The 22,772-nt window shown below is 43.1% G+C and overlaps 2 protein-coding genes across 4 annotated transcripts in view; one reads left to right on the top strand and one right to left on the bottom strand.

Annotated features, from left to right (window-relative positions):
• Positions 1 to 7,835, bottom strand: part of aldh16a1 (aldehyde dehydrogenase 16 family member A1) — a 51,032-nt gene extending 43,197 nt beyond the window's left edge. Inside the window, exons 1-4 of one of the 2 annotated variants that reach the window (XM_062984133.1) lie at positions 6,940 to 7,835; positions 3,753 to 4,144; positions 3,035 to 3,137; positions 940 to 1,066 (exon numbers count right to left, since the gene is read on the bottom strand). In XM_062984133.1, the coding sequence (XP_062840203.1) occupies positions 940 to 1,066; positions 3,035 to 3,137; positions 3,753 to 4,144; positions 6,940 to 7,717 (1,400 nt within the window). In that variant the 5' untranslated portion in view covers positions 7,718 to 7,835. The remainder of the gene's footprint in view (positions 1 to 939; positions 1,067 to 3,034; positions 3,138 to 3,752; positions 4,145 to 6,939) is intronic. The other variant, XM_062984134.1, reaches the window with a different exon arrangement.
• Positions 7,836 to 10,086: 2,251 nt separating this feature from the next.
• On the top strand, positions 10,087 to 22,234 carry pih1d1 (PIH1 domain containing 1). 2 transcript variants are annotated; one of them, XM_062984135.1, is made up of 10 exons: positions 10,087 to 10,331; positions 12,738 to 12,804; positions 13,115 to 13,300; positions 14,269 to 14,330; positions 15,189 to 15,273; positions 15,442 to 15,538; positions 17,310 to 17,360; positions 18,267 to 18,357; positions 18,449 to 18,592; positions 20,445 to 22,234. In XM_062984135.1, the coding sequence occupies exons 1-10, from the start codon at positions 10,314 to 10,316 to the stop codon at positions 20,490 to 20,492; spliced, it is 849 nt and encodes a 282-aa protein (XP_062840205.1). In that variant the 5' UTR covers positions 10,087 to 10,313; the 3' UTR covers positions 20,493 to 22,234. The 2 variants fall into 2 exon arrangements, with proteins under 2 accessions (XP_062840205.1, XP_003226232.2); XM_003226184.4 differs by lacking the exon at positions 10,087 to 10,331 and adding an exon at positions 10,376 to 10,678.
• Positions 22,235 to 22,772: the final 538 nt, after the last annotated feature.

Raw genomic sequence — 22,772 nt, 5'->3', positions numbered from 1 at the left:
AGAAGTATTCTCTCCTGAGGTTTCGCCCACATCTATGGTAGGCATCCTCAGTGTTTTCGAGGTCTGTTGGGTTTATATATCTGTGGGATGATGTCCAGGGTGTCTGTTTGAGGCAAGTGTGAATGTTGCAATTTGCCACCTTGATTAGCATTGAATGGCCTTGCAGCTTCAAAGCCTGGGGGGGAATCCTTTGTTGGGAGGTGTTAACTGGCCCTGGTTGTTTCCTGTCTAGAATTCCCCTGTCTTCTGAGTACTGTTCTATATTTACTGATTTTAGAGTTTTCTTCTGGAACATGGCCATACAGCCCGGGAAACCCACAGCAACCCAGTGATTCCAGCCATGAAAGCCTTTGAGAACACAATGCTTTAGTCCAGTGGTTCTCAGCCTGGGATCCCCAGATGTTTTTGGCCTTCAACTCCCAGAAATTCTAACAGCTGGAAAACTGGTTGGGATTTCTGGGAATTGTAGGCCAAAAACATCTGGGGACCTCAGGCTGAGAACCACTGCTTTAGTCTCTTAGAATGTCTTAGGAAATTAAATTTGATGAAAGAACAGAGTATTCTCATTAAGAACTACAGCTCCTGGAACTCCCTGAGGAGAAAGCATTACTGTTAAGTCAGGACCCAAACTAGAAATGGAGGCTAAATTAGTCATACTGAGAACAGACTCACAAAATCCATGTGTGTTCCTGCATGGCAGAGGGATGTACTGTATGCCCCCTGTGGTCTCTTCCATGTATGTGATTCAATGGAAGTTCTATTTATTCAATTGATCTACTTTAATGGGATTTAGCTCGGGACAGAATCCTTCACCCAACTCAAGAAAAGGCGGACAACCTCATTTTGACTGCCACAACATGTGTTCCTTGAGATGGCTATGTTCCTCTGTCTAATGGCAGAACAGGCCCTGAAGACTGGCACCTCATGATCGGTACATACTTGTACAAATGCCGGGCTCGAACATAGCCAGGTAGTTGGGTCCAAGTTGCATAGGCTTTTGTGGCAGCATTGACTGCTGCATTCACATCTTCTCTACTTCCCTGGAGAGTGGTGGCCAGTAGCTCCCCTGAAGGATGAGAAGAAATGGAAACAGGGCTCATTTTCCTGCAAGTCTCAAAGCCTGCTACATCACTCCTGCATTGATATAGAACAAGCAAGGACAAACTTCAGCCCTCCAGGTGTTTTGGACTTCCAACTTCCACAATTCCTAACAACCGGTAGGACATCCAAAACACCTGGAGGGCCGAAGTTTGCCCACAAGTAATATAGAATTAAGGATACAGAATCTTCTAAATCAAGAATCTGGGATGTAATGGTATTCAGGAGAATATGAGTGCTTGCAGCAGAAAGAAGGGTGGAATCTAGTACTCATGATATTTGAAAGAAAGCATAAACCAGCCCCATAATTTCAAGTTAAGGGTTTGCAAACTAGAAGGACATGGAGAAAAACATGAATATCAACACTGACAAACAGTGGCTCATCCAGCATCACTTCGACCCCAATTAGCCCTATCATATGTGCTTCTTCCAACCCTCCTGTTCAGTTCACAGAAAAATAGGAAGTGTCCTGAACCAAATGTATAAATGCTTTGTACAAACGATTTTGAATGATTGCGTTTTAACTGTATGTACCCCATACATAACCCCTAACATCCAAATAGATAGCCCGTGGAGATTGCCAAAGGTAATTCAAAATCTGTGTTAATAAAATTCAAAATACTAATACATATGCAAATTAAAACAAACAACAATATGTATTTTTAATAAAGGAGTGGGCCAAAGGCCTGGGGTGATTTGCAGATCAATGTGGACCAAGAATTTTTGTGACAGAACTTTGAACTTAATTTAGGTAGTAAAAATACATTCCTGGACTAAACATATGGTATGGGGCTCTCTGTCCTTTAATTTTCAATATGTGGTTATCTATTAGAGCTTTTAGGGGGCCCTGGTGGCACAGTGTGTTAAAGCGCTGAGCTGCTGAACTTGCAGACCAAAAGGTCCCAGGTTAAAATCCCGAGAGCGGAATGAGCGTCCACTGTTAGCCCCAGCTCCTGCCAACCTAGCAGTTCAAAAACATGCAAATGTGAGTAGATCAATAGGTACCACTCCAACGGGAAGGTAACGGCGCTCCATGCAGTCATGCCGGCCACATGACTTTGGAGGTGTCTACGGACAATGCCGGCTCTTCGGCTTAGAAATGGAGATGAGCACCAACCCCCAGAGTCGGTCACAACTGGACTCAACGTCAGGGGAAACCTTTACTTATTAGAGCTTTTATTTTGTTGGTAGTTCTGTTTGTTGGATCTCAAGATCTCAGAGGGAAAAACAAAGTGGTTCCCACACATAAAAAACCTGTGTATTTCCTTCTATGATATTTCAGTTAGCCATGGTAATTAGTAACAAATTAGGCAAGACACTGGAAACACACACTGTTCTATTGTTATGTGTCTAAAAACTGTTTATAACTTAAGGCAATCACAGGGATTTCTTGACAAGATATATTCAAAGTGGGTTCGCATTGTGTCTCTTTTAAAATAGGCTGAAAGTCACCTAACGGGTTTCCATGGCTGGCTGGAGAATCAAACCCTGGTCTCCAAGAATCCTAGGCTGGAACTACACTGTGCTACATTCCAGGATCGGATCCCAGATTATTTGCTTATCCCAGATTATCTGGCAGTGTAGACTCATATAATACAGTTACATCATATACCTCTTCAAAGCATATGGCAACACTTATCACAGGGATTTCTCAACAGGATTTAGTCAGAAGATGTTTGCCATAGCCTTCCTCTGAGGCTAAGAAAAATTATTATTCCAAGGTCACCCAGAGCGTTTCTGTAGCTGAAAGGAGATTTGAAATGTGGTCTCCTGGAATCCTAGTCTGGAAATATATAGGTTTTAAAACAAATCCAAGGCTACAGGAATGGGACCTTTTGTACCCTCTTGTCTTGAGTCTGCTTGAGGGTATAAGTGCAGAATGCAAGTCTCTCACTGTTTTTTCCATCTACCTCTCTCATTATCTTTCTTTCTCTACCTGAAGTGGGGTTCTTAATGGAATAGGTCTCCCTTCCATCTGGCTTCAGCCACTTGCCATCAACAAAATGCCCAAAGCTATGGCCATGAGATTCCAGCCAGGACTGAAAAAGAGGGAAAGGGAGAGGTTGGGAGGAGAGGGAAAAAAGTGATTAGAAAGAAGCACAGTTTTAATCTGACATACAGCATGATTCCCCCTCTCATAGCCCACAGGATACGTTTCTAGGTTTACCATGGAAATGCAAAACCACAAAAAATAATGAACTCTATTGAAATGAACCATTTCTGGAAGATGCATACAATGGAATTGTGCTGGAGGACCTAGAAAATGCCTAGAGAGAATACCTCTATCATTTCTGTGACCTCTGGTGCTACGCTATTGTCAATTTCTAGTGGAAGCATACCATACAATTCTACTGGAGGACCTAGAAAACGTCTTGAGAGAATTATTTTTTCAGACATGAATAATTGAAATCATGAGTATTGGTGCCATAGATATGGAGGTCAAACTTAATGCACAATCTTTTTATATAAAAAAGGGATGAAAGAGCAATTACTATACCGCAGACAGAAATAACATTTAGATCAGGGATACAGAAACTAGAGCAGGCATGGGCAAACTTGGGCCCTCCAGGTGTTTTGGACTTCAACTCCCACAATTCCTAACAGCCTCAGGCCCTTTCCTTTTCCCCCATGGAGTTGCTCTTAGCATAGGCAACCTTTAAGAGAAGGGGTTCCTGAACACCAGTGTCTTTAGGAGTCATCCCTTCAATCTTTTTGGAGAGGTTCCTGTTCAAGTTCTCTTCCTCTATGTGACGAGGCCCATTCGTCTGCTTGTCTTCTCCTGCCGCTGTCGCCTCTCTTTCCTTCTGACTTTTGGCCCACATCTCCCGGATCCAGGCTATCTCAGCCACCCAATGCCTCCTGTCCTTCTCCCGCTGGGCTTTTTCTTCCTCCCACAGGCCCTGGAAGAGCCTCTCCCTCTCTCGGAAATGAGTCCGTATGTCCCGGATGAGTTCATCAAATCGGTCATCTCTTGGTCTTTTCCTTCTGTTCCGAAGCTGCGCCAACTTCTCCCGTGTACTCAACAAGCTCCGAGGCCTGGAAAAAGCTGGGGGACAGAGACAGCAATAATTCAAAATAACTGACATGAGGCCCAAACCCACATTTTGAGCCCTTGGGGAGGGGGCAGGGAAGATAGTTTCAAATGATTACTGTAAGATGCCTCTCCAGGTGCATAAACAGCCCCTTGCACCTGTAATTTGCAAGGCTTAATGAGAGATTCTTCATTTGCAAAGTTATTTCTTGGATTTGTTAGCAAAACTTGATAACTCATTAAACAGTCTGGGACTTGTTGTGGTTTGTAACATGTTGCTATCATGAAATATATTGCTTTAATAATTCTGAAATACCCTGTATACGTTATATGTGTGTGTATTTACCCTGGATGAGAAACTCTGGTCTTAAAAGGTGAAGCTCCATCCCAAATATTATCCAAGAGATTGGTTGGTTTCACAGGAGTAGTAACTAATTCCAGGGATCTTTGTACAGACATCATTGGAGGGGTTTTTTTTTGAAAGTGTGTCTTATTACACACTTCCCAGCACAAATACACTTCACACACTCCTCCTACTCACTATATACATTTTTATCTCTGTGTATGTATGTATATACACACACACACACACATTTCATACACACAGACACACACATATGCATACGTATATTTATAAGTGTATTTTTATGAATGTCTAATGTAATTAATTTTAACTGAATTGCAATGTATTGCATTATTTTTATATATGTGCTTTTATTGTAAGCCGTCCTGAGTCCCCTCTTGGGTGAGAAGGGTGGGATACAAATGCTGTAATAAGGCCGAGAAACCCTGCTCTTAAAAGTGATGCTAAATCTCTCTCCTCCCTTTTTGATGCCCCAAAAGAACTTTCTTTTGGATAGGAACTGAGGGGCAGCAAAGGCAACTCTTTGAGGAGAGGTCTTGGTGTGTCTGCTTAAATAGTTGTATGTTTTCTGGGCTGTATGGCCATGTTCCAGAAGTATTCTCTCCTGATGTTTCACCCACATCTGCTTACATGTTTCCTAACACAAACATATTTCACACCTGCCTTGAGCTCAATTGTCCTGCTCATTATATACATCATATATATATATATATATGTGTGTGTGTGTGTGTGTGTGTACATTATAGATTATATACATGTATGTGCATGCATGTATTTATCCTGGTTATGGACTTAAAGGTAATGCTGAATCCCTCTCCCCCCCTTTCGGTGCTCGAACTGACTGACTTAACCAAGAGAATGGCTGCATTTACAGGACTTTTTATTGAGCAGGAATAGAGGGATTGGCCAAGGCAACTCCAGAGGTCTTTGTAAAGGGGTCCTGGTGTGTCTTGTTACCCATTTCCTAACACAAATACACAGGCCCGTAGCCAGGATTTTGATTCGGGAGGGGCTGGGATTTTAGTTTGGGGGGCGGGGGATCGAATCTGAGTGGGGGAGGATCTACCCTAGTAAACCTTTTGTATCGTTATTCCAATAGGTAAAGGTTTCCCCTGATGTTAAGTCCAGTCGTGACCGACTCTGGGGGTTGGTGCTCATCCCCATTTCTAAGCAGAAGAGCTGGCGTTGTCCATAGACACCTCCAAGGTCATGTGGCTGGCATGACTGCATGGAGCGCCATTACCTTTCCGCCGGAGTGGTACCTATTGATCTATTCACATTTGCATGTTTTTGAACTGCTAGGTTGGCAGGAGCTGGGGCTAACAGCGTGTGCTAATTCCGCTCTCGGGATTTGAACCTGGCACCTTTTGGTCCCCAAGTTCAGCAGCTCAGCGCTTTAATGCACTGTGCCACCAGGGCCCCCGTTATCCCAATACTCCCATGCATATGGGATATATTGGGCATGGTGATCAGATCATGATATGAATAAACATAACAATTTAAATAATAAATGTAAGGCCTTATCGGGGACCACCCTGAGAATTTGCAGGCTACATGCCTGCAAACACACTTCATGCATCTCTTGTCCCCACTGGGGAGATAGGGCGGGATAGAAATAAAGTCTAGCTCAGGGGTCCCCAAACTAAGGCCCGGGGGCCGGATGCGGCCCTCCGAGGTCATTTACCTGGCCCCCGCCCTCAGTTTGATAATATAATATATTGTATATACATATAATATTGATAATAACATTATAATGTAATACAATATAGCACTAATAATAATACCATATAATAATATTAATTATATATTCTATATTACATGTAATATTACTAATAATATTACAGTATAGTGGCATAGTTCAATATAGTAACAAATAATGCTAATATTGTGTTATGCTAATAATATAATATATTGTATGTACATATAATTTGTAAGCCAATCTGAGTACCCTTTGGGGTGAGAAGGGTGTGATACAAATGTAGTAAATAAATGCAGTAAATAATAAATAAATAAATAAATAAATAAATTTTAGACTTAGGCTCACCCAAAGTCTGAAATGACTTGAAGGCACACAACAACAACAACAACAACAACCCTAATTAACTTGACTATCTCATTGGCCAGAAGCAGGACTAAACTTCCCATTGAAATCCTGATAAATGTATGTTGGTTAAAATTGTTTTTATTTTTAAATGTTGTATTGTTCTTTCATTGTTCTTGTTCTTGTTGTTGTTACACTACAAATAAGACATATGCAGTGTGTATCGGAATTTGTATTTTTTTCAAATGATAATCCAGCCCCTCAACAGTCTGAAGGATTGTGGACCGGCCCTCGGCTTAAAAAGTTTGAGGACCCCTGGTCTAGCTCATTCATTCATTCATTCATTGGGGGGGGGGGGGGGGCTCTTGCCCCACCCTTCCAAAACCCCAACCACACTAGGCTCACCCTTCCTACCGAAGGCGGGCCTCGGGTTCCCCGGCGGGGCTCCTTCCTCCTCCTGCTCCGGCCCCCCGCCGCGTTGAGGCTCCTCCCTCTCTCCGGGTTGGGGAATCCCGAGGCAATCCCTTCGCGTCACTTCCGCCGGGAAAGTGAAGCAAGCCCCTCCACCTCCTCGGAAGCCTCTGTCCTTTCCCTCTTCTCCTTCTCCTTCATCTGGCGGGGGGCTTGTTTCCTCCTTGATGACGCGAGGGCGAAGGAGAGGCTCTACAGTTTGAGAAGAGGAGGAGGAAGAGGCGGCAGCGAGGGAGGAGGCGGGCGGAGGCTCCACGTCGCTGCTGTCCTTCTCTGGATCCGGATCCAGGTCGGGGTCGCTCTCCTGCTCCTCCTTGACCACCACCTGGCACCACTGGGAGGCCGCCGTCCCGCTCCTCCCTCCTCTGCCGCCCCCCAGGATGGCCTCCAGCTCGTGGAAGAAGCGGCACCGCTGCCTGGCCGGCCCCTCCTGCAGCTTGGCCTGCTTGTAGCTCTTCTTGAGGTCCTTGCCTTTGGTGCGGCACTGGTCCTCGTCGCGGGAGTAGCCCTTCTCGGCCATCCGCTCCGAGATCCACTGGTAGACGTCGGCGTTGCGGTGGCAGCGGTTCAGCTGCGCCTGGATGCCCTCCTCCCCCCACAGCGCCAGGAAGTCCAGCGTCTCCCGGTGGCTCCAAGTCGCCGCCCGGACCCGGGGCCCTTTGGGGCGATCCCCGGCCCCGTGGGACCCCGCTTTGGCGCCCGGGAAGGACATCCCGGGGGAAAGAAAGAAAGAAAAGAGGGGTCCCCCACCCAAAGCCTAGCCTAACCCCGGTGAACGCTGGGATGCACCCCCCTTCTGAACCCAGCAGACAGAGCGAGGCGGAGTAAAAGAGGGGCGGGGACCAGCTCCGCGGTAGAGAGCAACCCGAGGTGGGATTTTTACTGCGCGGCTATTGGACGGCGCGCCCCGCGGTATGCAGATGAGGGCCTGATCTTCAATTCCGATTGGCTGGCGCGCGCGCTCTCGCCCGGCGCCCCCTATCGTAGCGTAAGAGAACACGGGGGAAACGAAACCTCTGCTTCTGCCTTTCTGGAGAAGCCAAAGACCCCTTTCAAATAGCTGAATACAATCCCACATTTTCTGCTTTGACTGGAATATATGGCAGTGTGGATTCAGGCCCCATCCACACAGTTGAATAAAATCCCACATTATCTGATTTGAACTGGAATGTATGGCAGTGTGGACTCAAATAACCCAGGGCCCTTCTACACAGCCATATAACCCAGAATATCAAGGCAGACTGGAGCCTCCGGTGGCTCAGTGTGTTAAAGCGCTGAGCTGCTGAACTTGCAGACCGAAAGGTCCCAGGTTCAAATACAGGGATCGGAATGAGCGCCCGCTGTTATCTCCAGCTTCTGCCAACCTAGCAGTTCAAAAACATGCAAATGTGAGTAGATCAATAGGTACTGCTCCAGCGGGAAGGTAACGGCGCTCAATGCAGTCATGCCGGCCACATAACCTTGGAGGTGTCTACAGACAACGCCGGCTCTTCGGCTTAGAAATGGAGATGAGCACCAACCCCCAGAGTCAGACATGACTGGACTTAACGTCAGGGGAAACCTTTACCTTTACCTATCAAGGCAGACTAACCCACAATACCTGCTTTGAACTGGGTTATCTGAGTCCACACTGCCATATATCCCAGTACAAAGCAGAAAATGTGGGATTTTATTCAGCTGTTTGGAAGGGGCCCCAGATAACCCAGTTCAAAGCAAATATTGTGGGATTTTCTGCGACATGATGAAAAAATCAAAACGTGTAGTCCATGCACTGCCTTGCCAGAGAAAGAAGATATGTGCCATGCAGGTGAACAATAAAGAAGTGATTTATTCTTCTTAAACCCAGAACAACATAGGTACAATGTGCTCAGTTGCATCAACTCACATAATGTCCTTTCATGAGAGATTTAAAATAGTCATGTGGATAAATTCCTTCCAGCAGCTCATGAACCAAGAGCATACTTCAAACTCTATGTCGCTCTCTGGCTTCACTCTTCCAACTGTCTCTCTGCACCTGCTTAGTTCAAGCCTCAACAAAACTGCAACAGTATCAAAAACTCTCAGGCTTAAGAGGTCTCCAGACATGGCTCAACCAATCAGCTTCATGCATCTTATTTTGCAGTTGACACACACACATATTAACTGATTTCTTACATATCATAACATTTTCTGCCTTGATATTCTGGATTACATGGCTGTGTGGAAGGGACCTGGGGAAGCCAAAGGCCCCTTCCACGCAGCTGAATAAAATCCCACAATATCTGTTTTGAACTGGGTTATCTGAGTCCACACTGCCATATATTCCAGTTCAAAGCAGAAAATGTGGGATTTTATCCAGCTGCGTGGAAGGGGCCAGGGAAGACTGGAAAAAGACTTCACCAATGAAGAAGAGAATCCAAAACCGAAAATAAGATTTTTTGTATTTAATAAAGAAGGCAGGATGTATTAGCTGTCATGTGTATTCCATCAAGGCTTCAGACCAAGACAAACGGGCTTTTGTTTGTGTCTATTTGGTTACGGCGATTGAGCTTTTGGTTAGAGTATCACGAGAAGCCTTGGCCTGCAGACGAATAAAACAGTGACTTTTTAATGAAATCATCAACCCACCTCTCAGTGCAACAACCTTTGATTTCACTCAGCAAAACCTGCAGCCTCAGCAGAGGAACAAAGGTCAGGGACAGAACATATCAACCAGATTTCTTTTTGGAGATGCATTATAAAGAACATAAATACAATGAAGGGCAAAAATGTACATTCAGTCCTCCGTATCCATGCTACTAACCACGGCTTGAAACCCAAACACACATATAGGAACTAAGTAAGTCTATGTATACGTGTGTGAGAGAGTAAGAGGGTGTCTTTACACCAGGCTTGGGCCAACTTGGGCCCTCCAGGTGTTTTGGACTTCAACTCCCACAATTCCTAACAGCCTGCCGGCTGTTAGGAATTGTGGGAGTTGAAGTCCAAAACACCTGGAGGGCCCAAGTTGGCCCAAGCCTGGTGTAGATGCTCCCTTAGCCCCACACCTGCACCCAGGCTGTGTTTCTTACCTGGGCTGCCCCAATTCCCTCTGGCACAGGCCCGTATTCCATGGAGGCGAAGAGATCATACACTGCTGGAGCCCCAGGGCTATTAGTCTTCACTTCTGCTGCACCAGCCATAGGCAAAACACTCGCTTCCTCCCCTTCTGGCAAGCAGAAGCCTTTTGCCTGCCTCTAAAACAGAGCTGAAAGGCACTTCCGGCCTCCAAAAAACCACAGAGACGGAGTAGGAGAGAAGGGCTGAGGCAGGAAACAGAGGCTTTATGAATGAAACCGGAACTGAGGGTAAGTTCTATCACAGTTCTAGCTCTATAGCCTCTCTCGTCTCTATGGAAACCCTATTCGGAGCGTTGAGAGAGAGGAAGTCTTTGTTAGAGCGGTTGAAAGAGTGCAACTTCCGGTTCAGCTTCTCTGAGGAGAAGATAGTCGTTGTCCTCAGAAGCTGGGTTTATTTATGTGCTCTTTTCTTCATCCCGGGGCCTAGTCCTTAACCCTGGCCTTCCTCTTGGTCCCACAACAAGAGCTTGGCCTTGAGAGGCCTCATCATGGCTTCTATAACAGACAAGTCCCTACTGTCTGCTGAACTTGAGGAGGAGGAGGAAGAGAAGGAGTTCCAGCAGCTTTTACTCCAGGTGTGTTGAGAATGGGGGCCCTTCCAGACAGGCCCTCTATCCCAGGATCTAATACCAGGCTTTCTGCTTTAAACTGGATTATATGAGTCCGCACTGCCAGATAATCTGGGATAAACAGAAAACCTGGGATCAGATCCTGAGATATAGGGCCTGTTTGGAAGGGCCCTGGTTCTTTTGTCTGTTTATTGATTAGCTAGCACAGACAAGGGGAAACTTGGGCCCTCCAGGTGTTTTGAACTTTTAACTACCACAATTCCTAACAGCCTCAGGCCCCTTCCTTTTCCCCCTCAGCTGTTCAAGCTTAAGTTTAAGGCAGATAAATTGAATTTTATATGGCAGTGTAGAAGGGGTCTGAGAAAAAGAAACAGATACATAATAGTCCCTCCAGTTTCATAGGTGTTAGGGGTACAGGACCCATTTTATTAATTTGCAGTACAGTAGAGTCTCACTTATCCAAGCCTAGCTTATCCAAGTTTCTGGATTATCCAAGCCATTTTTGCAGTCAATGTTTTCAATATATCATAATATTTTGGTGCTAAATTCGTAAATACAGTAATTACAACATAACATTACTGCGTATTGAACTACTTTTTCTGTCAAATTTGTTATATAACATGATATTTTGGTGCTTAATTTGTAAAATCATAAGCTAATTTGATGTTTAATAGGCTTTTACTTAATCTCTCCTTATTATCCAAGATATTCGTTTATCCAAGGTTCTGCCGGCCCGTTTAGCTTGGATAAGTGAGACTCTACTGTATTTATATTCCGCCCTTCTCACCCCAAAGGGGACTCAGGGCGGATCACAATGCTCATATACATGGCAAACATTCAATGTTATTAGACATACGACATATAGACAGGCACAGAAGCAATTTAACATTTTCCAGCTTCTGGCTTCATGACTGTATGCTTGTATCCGACCACAGGGGGAGCTGCCACTTCATCGTCCACTTGTGATACCGAGTCCTTTGATGGAGTACTTCCTCATCCCTTTCCACATGCTGCTGGAAGTTTTTATGCTGTCGTAAATTAGTTAAATTAACCTCCCCGCATAAAGTGGTACTGAAATATTCTACTTGACAGATGGATCTGTCTTTCGGGTTGCTTAGGTCAACAGTGAGCTAGGCTATTAAATGGCCGAGAGCTCAATCCAACCCTGGCTTCGATCTCATGACTCCTTGGTCAGTAGTGATTTATTGCAACTGGCTACTAACCAGCTGCTCCGCAGCCCGGCCCATGCAAAAGGGGAAAAGCCATGAAAAAAGAAAAAAAGGCAGATACCTTATAGCTACCCTCTCCTTTGATGGATCTACACAATGCACAAATACTACCACATTGTCACTTCCCCCCTGTAGTGGAGCTGCGAAATGTATGGCATGAAGATACTGAGATTGGAGTAACTCTAGTTGTGTCAGGCAATGGGGAGAAGATATGGTGCTTCTGGAATGTCTGTTTTCAGGATAGGATAATACAGCTCTCCAGATATTATTGGACTGAGACCCCAAGCATTCCTCACCCATATGTAAGCGCAGGCAATTGCGGGTTGTAGGTCACTACTATCTGACTCTGCTGTTCCCATCTTGATGTAGTTCGACAAGCTCTGACTCTCCTAGGTTTCAGGAAAGCCGTAAAGACATGGCTATGTACTCAAGCGTTCGAGGAGTAACATCTGAGGTCGATATGACGTGAATCAAGATGCACATGAAGGTGTTAGTGGATGAATTTAACTATACATGCATTTTAAATTTTATAATTCATGGTTTTATAGAGTCTAATTAGAGTTTTAATTGATATGGTACTGTTTTATTGTTTATTAATATGTCGTTGTTTTACTGAATGTATTTTGGGCAATGTAATTTGCCGACTGTTGTAAGCCGCCTTGAGTCCCTTCGAGGGAGAAGGGCAGGGTAAAAATGATGTAAATAAATAAATAGTTCTTGCCAGAATAAAGCTAAGTTCCTTAGGTGGGAAATTAAGTTTCATTAAGCATCTTAGATCAGTTCTGACAACCTGGTTAAGACTGTGCCATAAATGCAGCCAATCTCTCTGTCCTTAGGCTTCTCAGAAAATCCAGAGCTCGGTGCCCTCTCCAGCAGAGTTCAAGCCCATCCGTCCATTCCCAGGTAAAGTGATTGGTAAAGATATGGAATCTGTAACATCATGACACAAAGACATGCTGAAAAGTTTAAGGGTACTTGGGACATTGACTTGGATCAGTTTTCTCCATATCCATGTTCTCCACATGTATTGGACTACAGCCATATATCATGTTGACTAGTGTGATAGGAGTTCTAGTCCAGCATATCTAGACACAGGTTCACCAGATGTTTTGCACTTCAGCTCCCAAAATTCCTTACTACTGTCCAAGCTGGGGGTTAACTCTGAAATATTCAGAGGACCTGAAATCTTCTTGCATTTTTCTTTCCTCTCCAGGGTTCTGCCTTAAAATCCACACAGTTTCAGGTGAGAAAGTCTTTGTCAATGTCTGCAAGTCTCCCCACATCCCTCCACCTGCCGACCTGACCAATGAAGAACTGTCCTGCCTCATTGAGTCCGAGGCAGCTTCCAACTTCCGGATCCCGATGAGCCTGGGGGAGCCGCACGCCGAAGTGGACAATAGTGAGTGTGTAACTCATTGGAATTGAAAAAAACTGGTCAGCAATATAATAAAATACTCAGCCAAAGGGTGTAATTTTGGGGCAGCTGTCATATAAAAATCAACAAAGCCCACCATAAATTCATGGACAAAGGACGAAAGGAAGAAAAGATTACCTGAGAACACAAAATAAATGAAGTTAGTACAGAATATAACAATTAGCGAATTTAAAATGTCTGATTTGTGTCTTCATAGTACATGCAAACTCTAGCTGTAAGTAAAACAGACGAGCTGCTGTAAAGATATGTGTTCTAGTAGCTAGTAATGAAATGGTTTGTTAATAACATACAGCAACTCAATGATATTTTGTAAAGAAAGAGAGGGTGGGGATTCAGTCTTTGGCAGTGCCACCACTTCTGGGTCTTTTATAGCCGCCCTTCTCAATTTTATTTATTCTGCACTGACTTCTCTTTTCCTCATTATGGTCTCTTTTGGTCTTTTATTTATCTATTTAGGATGGTCTTTGCTATTTTGTATGTATCTATTGTTGGGACCTTTTCCTTCTGTATTTGTTAGGAGTTATATAGAGCCGACAAAGATTTTCTTTGCTCGTGAGATCAGCTGATCCATTTGCATTGTAGAGCAGCAGTTCCATTGCTTGCCATTGTATAGTGGTGGCAGTGCAGCACAGCAGATTTGTTTCCTTTTTTCTTCTCTGTGGTTTTCAAGGCACAGTGTGTTTTAGAAGGGGCTTGCCTTTGCGTTCCTGAGGTTGAGAGAGTGTAACTTGCCCAACATCACTCAATGGACATCTATTCTTGAGTGGGGATTCCAACCCTGATCCTACTGAAGTGCTCAAACCATGACATCACATGTGAATTTGCCTCTTCTAAAATGGCCATAAAATCCAGGGCAATTGTTTTGGCTCAGATGCCTTAAGGATAGGTACCAGTTCCTCAGGCGCAGCCTAACACTTCTTTCTCACTTCTAGGCAACAATGGTTGCACTGCTTACGATGTCACCATCAACACCAATTTTTTCAACAAAATGGAGGTGAGTGCCTTTTTGAACAGGAACCCTTTGGCTCCCAAATTGGTTGTGTTTGTACTGTGATAACCTAAAGAGGAATCTTTCCTGCCAAGAACCACCTGGGTGCATTCTGCTGCTCAGAAAGTGGGGGAGATATTGGAAAGAGATGACTTATTTCCATCATCAGGAAAATTGGAGTGTTAAGAAAGTGGAGGCTCTTAGGGTTCCTTCAATCGCCTTTTCCACACCAGTGATAGTTGATAACTCCCATGTCAGTGCGGTAATGTATCCATTCTGAGTTTTAGTCTGAGCTTTAATGGAGTAAGCCAAGGTGCTGACACTATCTGTAAGTTGCAATCCAACACATTAAATAGCAGTTCTTGTGAAAAATTGTGAAGCAGATTCACTTTCCCAAGAAGCAAGATTTGTTCAGAGGGAGTTTGCCTTTTCCCCATTCTTAGGATAAGGGGTAGTGGTGGTAGTTTTATTATAGTCAACCCTCCACGTTTGCTTGTGCTAGGGGCACAGAACCTCCACATGAAAGTGAAAATGCTGTTTTTTTGTTACCTGATAGAATACCTCCCTGGAAATTTCTTGATCATCCAGGACAGCAATATGGCCTTCTGGGAGCTGGCCATAGAATCCCACTGGAAGACCTAGACATTCCTAGAGAGGTGTTCCTTATAGGAATCTCTAGTTCATTTAGCATGACTCTAGAGATTTCTAGGAAGAACATTGTGATCAAATCTGTAAATAATCAAACCCACAAAAGTCAGATGTGAAGGGCCTACTGTGTTTAATGTGCCATGTACATATCTCCTTAGATTGTCCTTCAGAGAAGCATCTCCTCACCACTTAATCCTATTCTTTGTCACTCCCAAGGGTAACAAGTTCCTCAAAGAGTTTTTCATCACAATTGTCTTGGAAGGACTGTCTGAGAAATACAACTTGGACCTAACCAATCAAGGTACGGGGAATCAGCCTTGCTGCTGGAAGACAGTTGATCATCTCTCCAGAGGCCCCCTCTCTGTTTCAGTGCCAAGGAAATATCCTTAATCAAAAAGGATCCTGAACAGTTTCTGATTTCCTGTGGACTTAAGGCATCTGCAACCTGACCTAATGTATCTCCTCTCAGATTGGCGAATTCTGAAGAACAGGAAGTTTATGGGCTCCATATCTGAGCAGAACATCCGCACCAAATCCAAGCTGATCATCCAGGAGATGGAAAGCAGGTGAACCTTTCTGTGTGTGATCCCCCTTAATTTGATTCCCCACCTTTAATTAGGCAATGATACATTTTAAAATTGGACAATGTTGGCCCTCTTTCTACATACATGTATGATGGATGCACATAAAACAAGAAGAATAGCACAGCTAAATTCATAAGACTTCCTTTGCAGATCTGGGCTAGTTTTGTATGGATTGTCTTTCATTGATCGATTCTGTGGCGGATACAAGACACAGTCCATGCCTTCACCTGCACCCCATGCCCAAATAACTATATTACATCCTGCATGGGAAAAAAGCAGGTAACAGGCAGTTCTTGAGTTAGAAACAACCAACTTACATCTGACACCTAGTTACAAACAAAGTTGACACAACAGAAAATGAGGGGAAATCTACTCTTGGGAAGGAAAATGCATTCCTGTAAGAATTATCATGAGGAAAAGGTGTCTCAACTGAAACTTTATTACCAATCCTTGTTTCCACAACAACTCAAAATTTTCAAAATCAATTGTCCCAGGGACAGAAAATGAGGTGAAATCTTCTGAGCAGGGGTACAGACAACAAAACAAATCTTACAGGGGTGTTAACCCTTCCCTATGCTATCCAACACTTAAAAAAATGTTTTGGCTGGAGTTACACTTTAAAAATGTATTCTTATTTAAATGCAAATTCAACTTAAGAACAAACCTACAGAACAAATATGTTTCCTTATGGACTCCCTCCCCCACGATTAAGATTTCAGCTACAGAAGATGGCCAGGTTTTTATTTTGCTTTGTAGTGAAGCTCCTTAGTAACACAGGATGTGGGTCCCATATGTAAGATAGGAAGATGGAGTCCAGAACTAGGACTGGGATCAGGTAATCTGTTTCAGCTGGCAGTGAAAAAGGCGTTAAGGGGCTTTGTGCTGTGGGAATTGAATATTAAAAAGCCCCAACACACTCTAGAGGCTATGGTGAAATTTCATCCCACTCAGTAGTGGCCCAGTTCCTCTTCACAACTTAACACAGGTGTAACACTCCAGTATGTGTTACTAGGTTGGCAGTGGCTGGGTTGGAATATGCCTTTAAGCATGGGTGGATACTGCAGGGCCTTCTAGGGGTTGCTAAACTCCAGTTCCCAATATTCATTGCTATTAATTATGTTGAAAGTTGCGATACAGTGACATCTGGAGGATTGTATGATTCTCACCTGTGGCTGAGAAGGGAGGCTCAATAATAATAATATCAATAATAATACTTTATTTTTATACCCCACCTCCATCTCCCCTAGGGGACTCGGGGCGGCTTACATGGGGCCAAGCCTGGATAAAACAAACAAAGCAAAATAAAACAACATCAGAAAATACAAAACATGAAAATTAAAATGAACACTTTAAAATATAAAAATAATAAACATCATAAAAACATTGATTTGGCACCCAAGTAAAAAGGATAAAAATGAACTGGGTAAAGTTTAGCAAGTGAGTATTGTAAACAAGATAGTTAAAAGGTGCTACCGTCAATAGGGAAGCAACTTGGGATGAGGTGGACCATGTTGCTAAATGTAAAACTGATATGATGTGCCATTTGAGACCAGGGAAAAACAAGTCCTTGGATGGAAACTTGCATCATTTCACTAGCCATTTTCTGACACAGAAATTCTCCCCCAAAATTGAAATCGTAGCCCACTCTGCCCCTCTCCCATGAAAAAGCAGAGCAGTCTGTCTGATTAGTATTCAAATGTTTTAACTGAGTCTTGTTTCCTGAGATATTGTGTGTCTTTTCTTTTTCCTGTAGTGAATCCAAGGAGAAAGCTAGTAATGTTTGGGAGTCTTCTGTGTCAGAAAGGTATGGTGTTAGGAATGACTCAGAATGTTGATGGGGACAGAGAAACAGATGAGAATGTTTCTGGATCAGGAAAGCCAGTGTATGATAAATAGATAGACTACTCCAAAGCAGTTTACATGGGACTGTTTTTGGACACACAGAAAAAATGCAGTTTTGTACAGAACAAGTGAAAACTACAACAAAGTATTGCAGCATGAAGTGTTAGTTTGGGGATCCCAATTGGTCTTTTCTATTTTCCTTTCCTTCTGTTCTCCCCACACTCCTGAAACAACCAGGTGATGTTTCATTGTTGTTTGTTCTTGACTTTTATGGGGTTCTCTCCCATTTAGTGCTCCCTCTTAAATATTTTGTACATCTAGAAACTGCAGGGCTTTCTCAGCCTGTTTATAAGTAGCTGAATATCCATTAGCAATGTGATGAAACAAGTTAATCTCAAATGGCTTCTGACACCTCTGATCAGAGCAGGACTATTAACCTTATTATAATTTTCTTGAGCCCTTGTTGTGATGGAGCGAAGCTTAGATTTCTGGTCTATCAATTCTAAGAGAACATTACTTGATTATCTATAAAATACAAAGAGCTATATTTTGTCAAATCCCTTAATTTGGAATAAATTGCCTGCTCCTTTTTTATGAAATGGGATATTCGATTCAAATGGAAGGATATGTATTCTCTTAAACTATGAACAGTCCCTTTTCTGCTTCCAGGTCTGATAATAGCTACTAATTTAGGTGATTTCAGAAGCTGTATTGTGCTAAGGAACAATACTGGAATAGGACAATTACCCTGCTCGTGGGCTCCCAAGAGCCATTTGGGTGGCTACTGGAAGATAGGTTGCAGGATTAGTTTAGCCTTTGATGTGGTCACCAATAACGTTCTTATCTAGTCTTCTCATTTACTCTACAGCGCTGCCACCGTTCCTGAATACAAGATAGTTGCTGAGCCCTCTCTCAGTCATCCTGACCGTCTAGTAGCAAAAATCTGCCTTCCTAAAATGGTAACTTGACCACACCATGGAAGTTAATAGGAAGACATAAAGGGATGCTGTATGAACATGTATTTTTAGTGATTTCCTTCTTCCACTTCAGACTTCAGTGAAATCCCTTGAGCTGGACCTGGGTGAAGATCGCATTGTATTACAGGGATGCCCCAGACTGTACCATCTGGACATCTTCATCCCGTACAGCATTGTTCCCGAAGAAAGCAAGGCACAGTTCCACAAAGAGACCAAGGTGAGTGACAGAATAGCACACTTTCAAGTTGGTGCCTTCAGATGCTAAGTTTGGACTATAGAGCCACATCATTCCAATGGCTGTTGTAGGTGGGGATAATAGAAATGGTAGTCTGATGCATTTGCATTTTCTGGGTGGGTGAAGTTTGAATTTGTGGAGATTATTTCAAACTTTCCCTTCAGACTACATCACCCATTTTTTACCACGACATAAGAATTTAGATCTGCTTAACTCCAGAAATGTTTCCTTTGCAAGTTATTTGTGCTCCTGGAAGACAGTGAGGTGCTTCATGGCCTATGCAAGTTGATTTCTTTCACCTCTCAATTGCAGAGAAATAACTTCCTTCAGTAGTTATACTAGTTTAGTGGAGACTTGTTCTGGATTCATTAAGTGTTATCCAGTGGCAGCAAAGGCTTGTTTAAAAAGCCATGTTTTTAATGGTCATCTCCATCATTTCACGTAACTGCAGTCCAGCCAGGACCATATCCAAGGCAATACACTGTATTGTAAGAAATGCTAAAACACATGCAGCTGTGTCCTGTTACTCTTCCACTCCTCTATCTCATCCCAATGCAGTTGCACCAGTAGAAGAGTAACAGGACACAGCTGCATGTGTTTTAGCATTTCTTACAATACAGTGTATTGCCTTGGATATGTTCCTGGCTGGACTGCAGTTATGTGAAATGATGGAGATGACCATTAAAAACATGGCTTTTTAAACAAGCCTTTGACCATGTTTAGTGATTATGGCCTAAATCACTACATTCGAGGATTAGTGATTTGTTTCACATGCACTTTATGGGGACTTATATTGTATATTACTCCTATTTTTGTAGCTTGCTGGGTTTTATAGTATCTTTTAAATTTATTACTGTTTTAAGTGCAATTGGGTCATTTTTATTGTTATTAATTTATACTTTTCTGTATTTTCTTGTATGAGTGCTTTCTGTGAGCCGCCCAAGTCCCTTTGTGGAAATGGTGGCAGGATACAAGCAAAGTTTATTATTAATAATAATAATAATAATAATAATAATAATAATAATAATAATATCACCATTAAATTACCAGTCCTCTGGTCCTAGCATAGCACAGAATAATGTTACAATGTCTATAGATTCCTAGCAAATTCTTAGAGAGCTAATTTCCCTCCAGGTCCAGATAATTGAAACTGCCAGTATAGTTTCTATGTGGTTTTATTGTAACCTCCCAAAGTGAAGGTTTTTTCAAAATGCAAGAATCACTTTGATTAAAAGAATGAGAACTTTTAAAATCCTTAGCAAATGTGAAGGTACCACATGTGTGAATAAAATGTACACTTCCTGGTAAACCATAAGATCCGACAGCTATATAAAGTAAAACAGAAGAGCATCACATTTTCCAAGGCTTAGTGTGTCTTTTTTATCACTATCTTTTGGACCTTTTCACCAGATCAGTGTTATTTTTATTCTACCGTCCCTCAAGGGGTTAGGGGTGAACCAGTTTTAGCCTCAGAACAGCCTTGTGTGATAGGCTGGGCAAAAGATGGCAACCAGTCCAGGGTCATCTGCTAGCGAAAGTCCTGTCTTAAAGAGGAGTTTCCCCTGCTCTAGTCTGAATGCTGCAAAGCCACATAGCTTCCAAATTGTCTTGCTTATAACCAGGAAAAATAAAGTATACACTCAAAATGTGTTCAGTAATCAATTCATAGTTATACAGAGAAGTTGTAACTGTAAACAGACAGTGCGTGACTTTTTTCCTGCTTGGCACCATGTGTTTCAGCTTGATCAGCTTCTTCAGTAAAATCACTGCTCAGCAGATTGCAGCAGTAGGGAGTCCTCTAGGCTCAAATAACACAATGTCTTCCTCCTTCCAGATCCTCACTGTCACAATGCCCGTCCAACGCCCATTGCTTCTGTCATGAGCTCCACAGAGAAAAAGCTGGAAGAAAGATAGTTTCCTCAGCCTAAGGACTTTTCTCCCACAGCAGATGGACAGAGACCCAGGAAAGATGGACAAATGTGCTTGTCAAATGAATGGTGTTGGACTTGTGAAGTGTGACAGTCTCTACCGTGGGTAGCCTTTTTACTTGAGCTCATGCAAAAAAGTTGGAACTGGGGAAAGTTAATTTTTTAAAATCACAACCTGTGGAATTACTATGGCTGGGCGGGACACATTAATCCAGAAAAAAAACCCACCAATTTTCTGGGTTCTAAGTAAAGCATGTTGGATGGGATCCACAGCTTGCCACCTTTTTCCTCCCACGAGTTCTGTTCTCAACTTCCTTTCCACCCACAACAGCTGCTGTTCTTTCCTCTTTCTGTTTCTCAGCCAACTAATACAGTCTCCTCATCTCCATTTGCTTTTCTGCAGTCTGTTTTATAACCCAAAAGCAAGCAACCTTTGACCCTTAGTTCAGGCATGGGTAAAATTTGGCCCTCTGGGTGTTTTGGACTTGAAGTCCCACAATTCCTAGCAGCCTACCATCTGTTAGGAATTGTGGGATTTGAAGTCCAAAACACCTGGAGGGCTCAGGTTTGCTCATGCCTGCTTTAGTTGTCTGCCACTCTCTTCATGTCTCACTATTGGTCAACTTAGCTATTACTGACAGGAAGTGGAGTTCGGCAACACTCACAGGGCTATCGTTTCCCTCCATTTGTGTTGAACTATATTGTATTTCAGTTGTTGAGGCTAGTCCTTCCCTTTCATGAGGTTTAACTTCATGCTTTTCACCAAGTCATGAAAACCTTCTGGTTTTGAAAAAAGATGGGGGCAGTTGCTGCTGACAGCAAAACATGGAATAAGGAGAAATGGGGTGAATGATGTCCCCAGACGTTCTACAGTTGGCCAGTCATGACCTTGAGTTACAGATCCACAACTGATCCATGTCCATGAACACTATGTAGTCATGACCATGGATAGCTGTCCAACGCTTACTTTGCCACGCAGTCTCCATATTGAGTGAAGGAACTCTGATCCACTGGCAATCATGGTGCAAGGAGCAGGATGTTTCGACCACCTGGTGAAGCTGCAACTTCTCACACGGGTCCTGGTTCTGCCTTTCACAGTCTTGCCAGTAGTTTGAAACCAGTGAGCTCAATTCCCAAATATTTTTAAGGGTTCCTAGCACTCATGGTTATGAAAAGGACACTATATTAACATGTCAGGACTGCCCCAAATCAAAGCAAGATTTGAGAAAGAGCTTTTCTTCAGCAAGAAGGCAAGGGGGACCTTTATGTATAAAAAGGTGGAGGAAATGGAAGCAAATGAACCAGAACCTAAGCAGGAAGGTGAAAATTCAACCCCCAAAATGGATGTGTTCTGGCTCAGGAATGTTTTTTCCTATAGCTTTTGAAGCAAACATGCTTGAATCAATTTTGGTGTAGATTTTTTTCTCCACCTTGCTTAATTTTTTCCTGTCTGGGAAAGTTACCTTTTTGGATCTATAACTCTCATAATCTTCCAATCACCATGGGGACTGTGATCAAACTAAGTGGGAAAAGAAAAGATTGCAAGGGAGGGAGGCACACTATGTCTTTTCATTTGGGTGCAAGATGATGTTTGAGTTGATTGGAGTCTATTTTGCATCATCACTATTGTTGTAGTTTCCTTGATTTAGCTTCTCTGTTTGCAGGCTTTGAATTACATTTAATGATAAAAAATGAAGTACCTAGCCGTTATAATTTATGTTGCGAAATCTGAAACAACCAGGTGATTATAGCAAGGAGCTTGAGAAGTTCTACTTTAATGACCACTTCTGAAAACATAATGCTGCTGAGGTTTGGTGTGTTGTCTTCAGAGAAAGGAACTTTTCCAAGCCCTGGTACATTATTCCAGAAATCAATTTTTAAACCGAAGAGTACTTTGGGGCAGACTTTCAAGTGGCTCTGGCTATTTGTATTTCTCTTCTGAGAGGAACAACCCTCCTGCTCCAAATAATTCGGTATTTCAACTTATGTTGTCATAATTTGTTGCCTGAAGCACACAACAACAGAATTCACATACTGAAGCCAACTGGATTGGCAGTGGGGTCTGACATTGGCACATATTATGTGTATATCTGAAGATGGCAGGGCTAGTTTAGTGTTGCACAGGGCAGATTGAGCCACACTGTTCTCCCCCAATAGCTGCAAATGGTTACAGGTCAGCTACTGCCATTGCCAGGATCTGCTGCCTGAGATAGTTGCCTCATCTTGTCTAATGG

The sequence above is a fragment of the Anolis carolinensis genome, chromosome 6, assembly GCF_035594765.1.
Source record: "Anolis carolinensis isolate JA03-04 chromosome 6, rAnoCar3.1.pri, whole genome shotgun sequence".
Taxonomy (NCBI): domain Eukaryota; kingdom Metazoa; phylum Chordata; class Lepidosauria; order Squamata; family Dactyloidae; genus Anolis; species Anolis carolinensis.
Note: the sequence above shows the minus strand (reverse complement) of the source record. Positions and strands in the feature narration are given on the sequence as shown.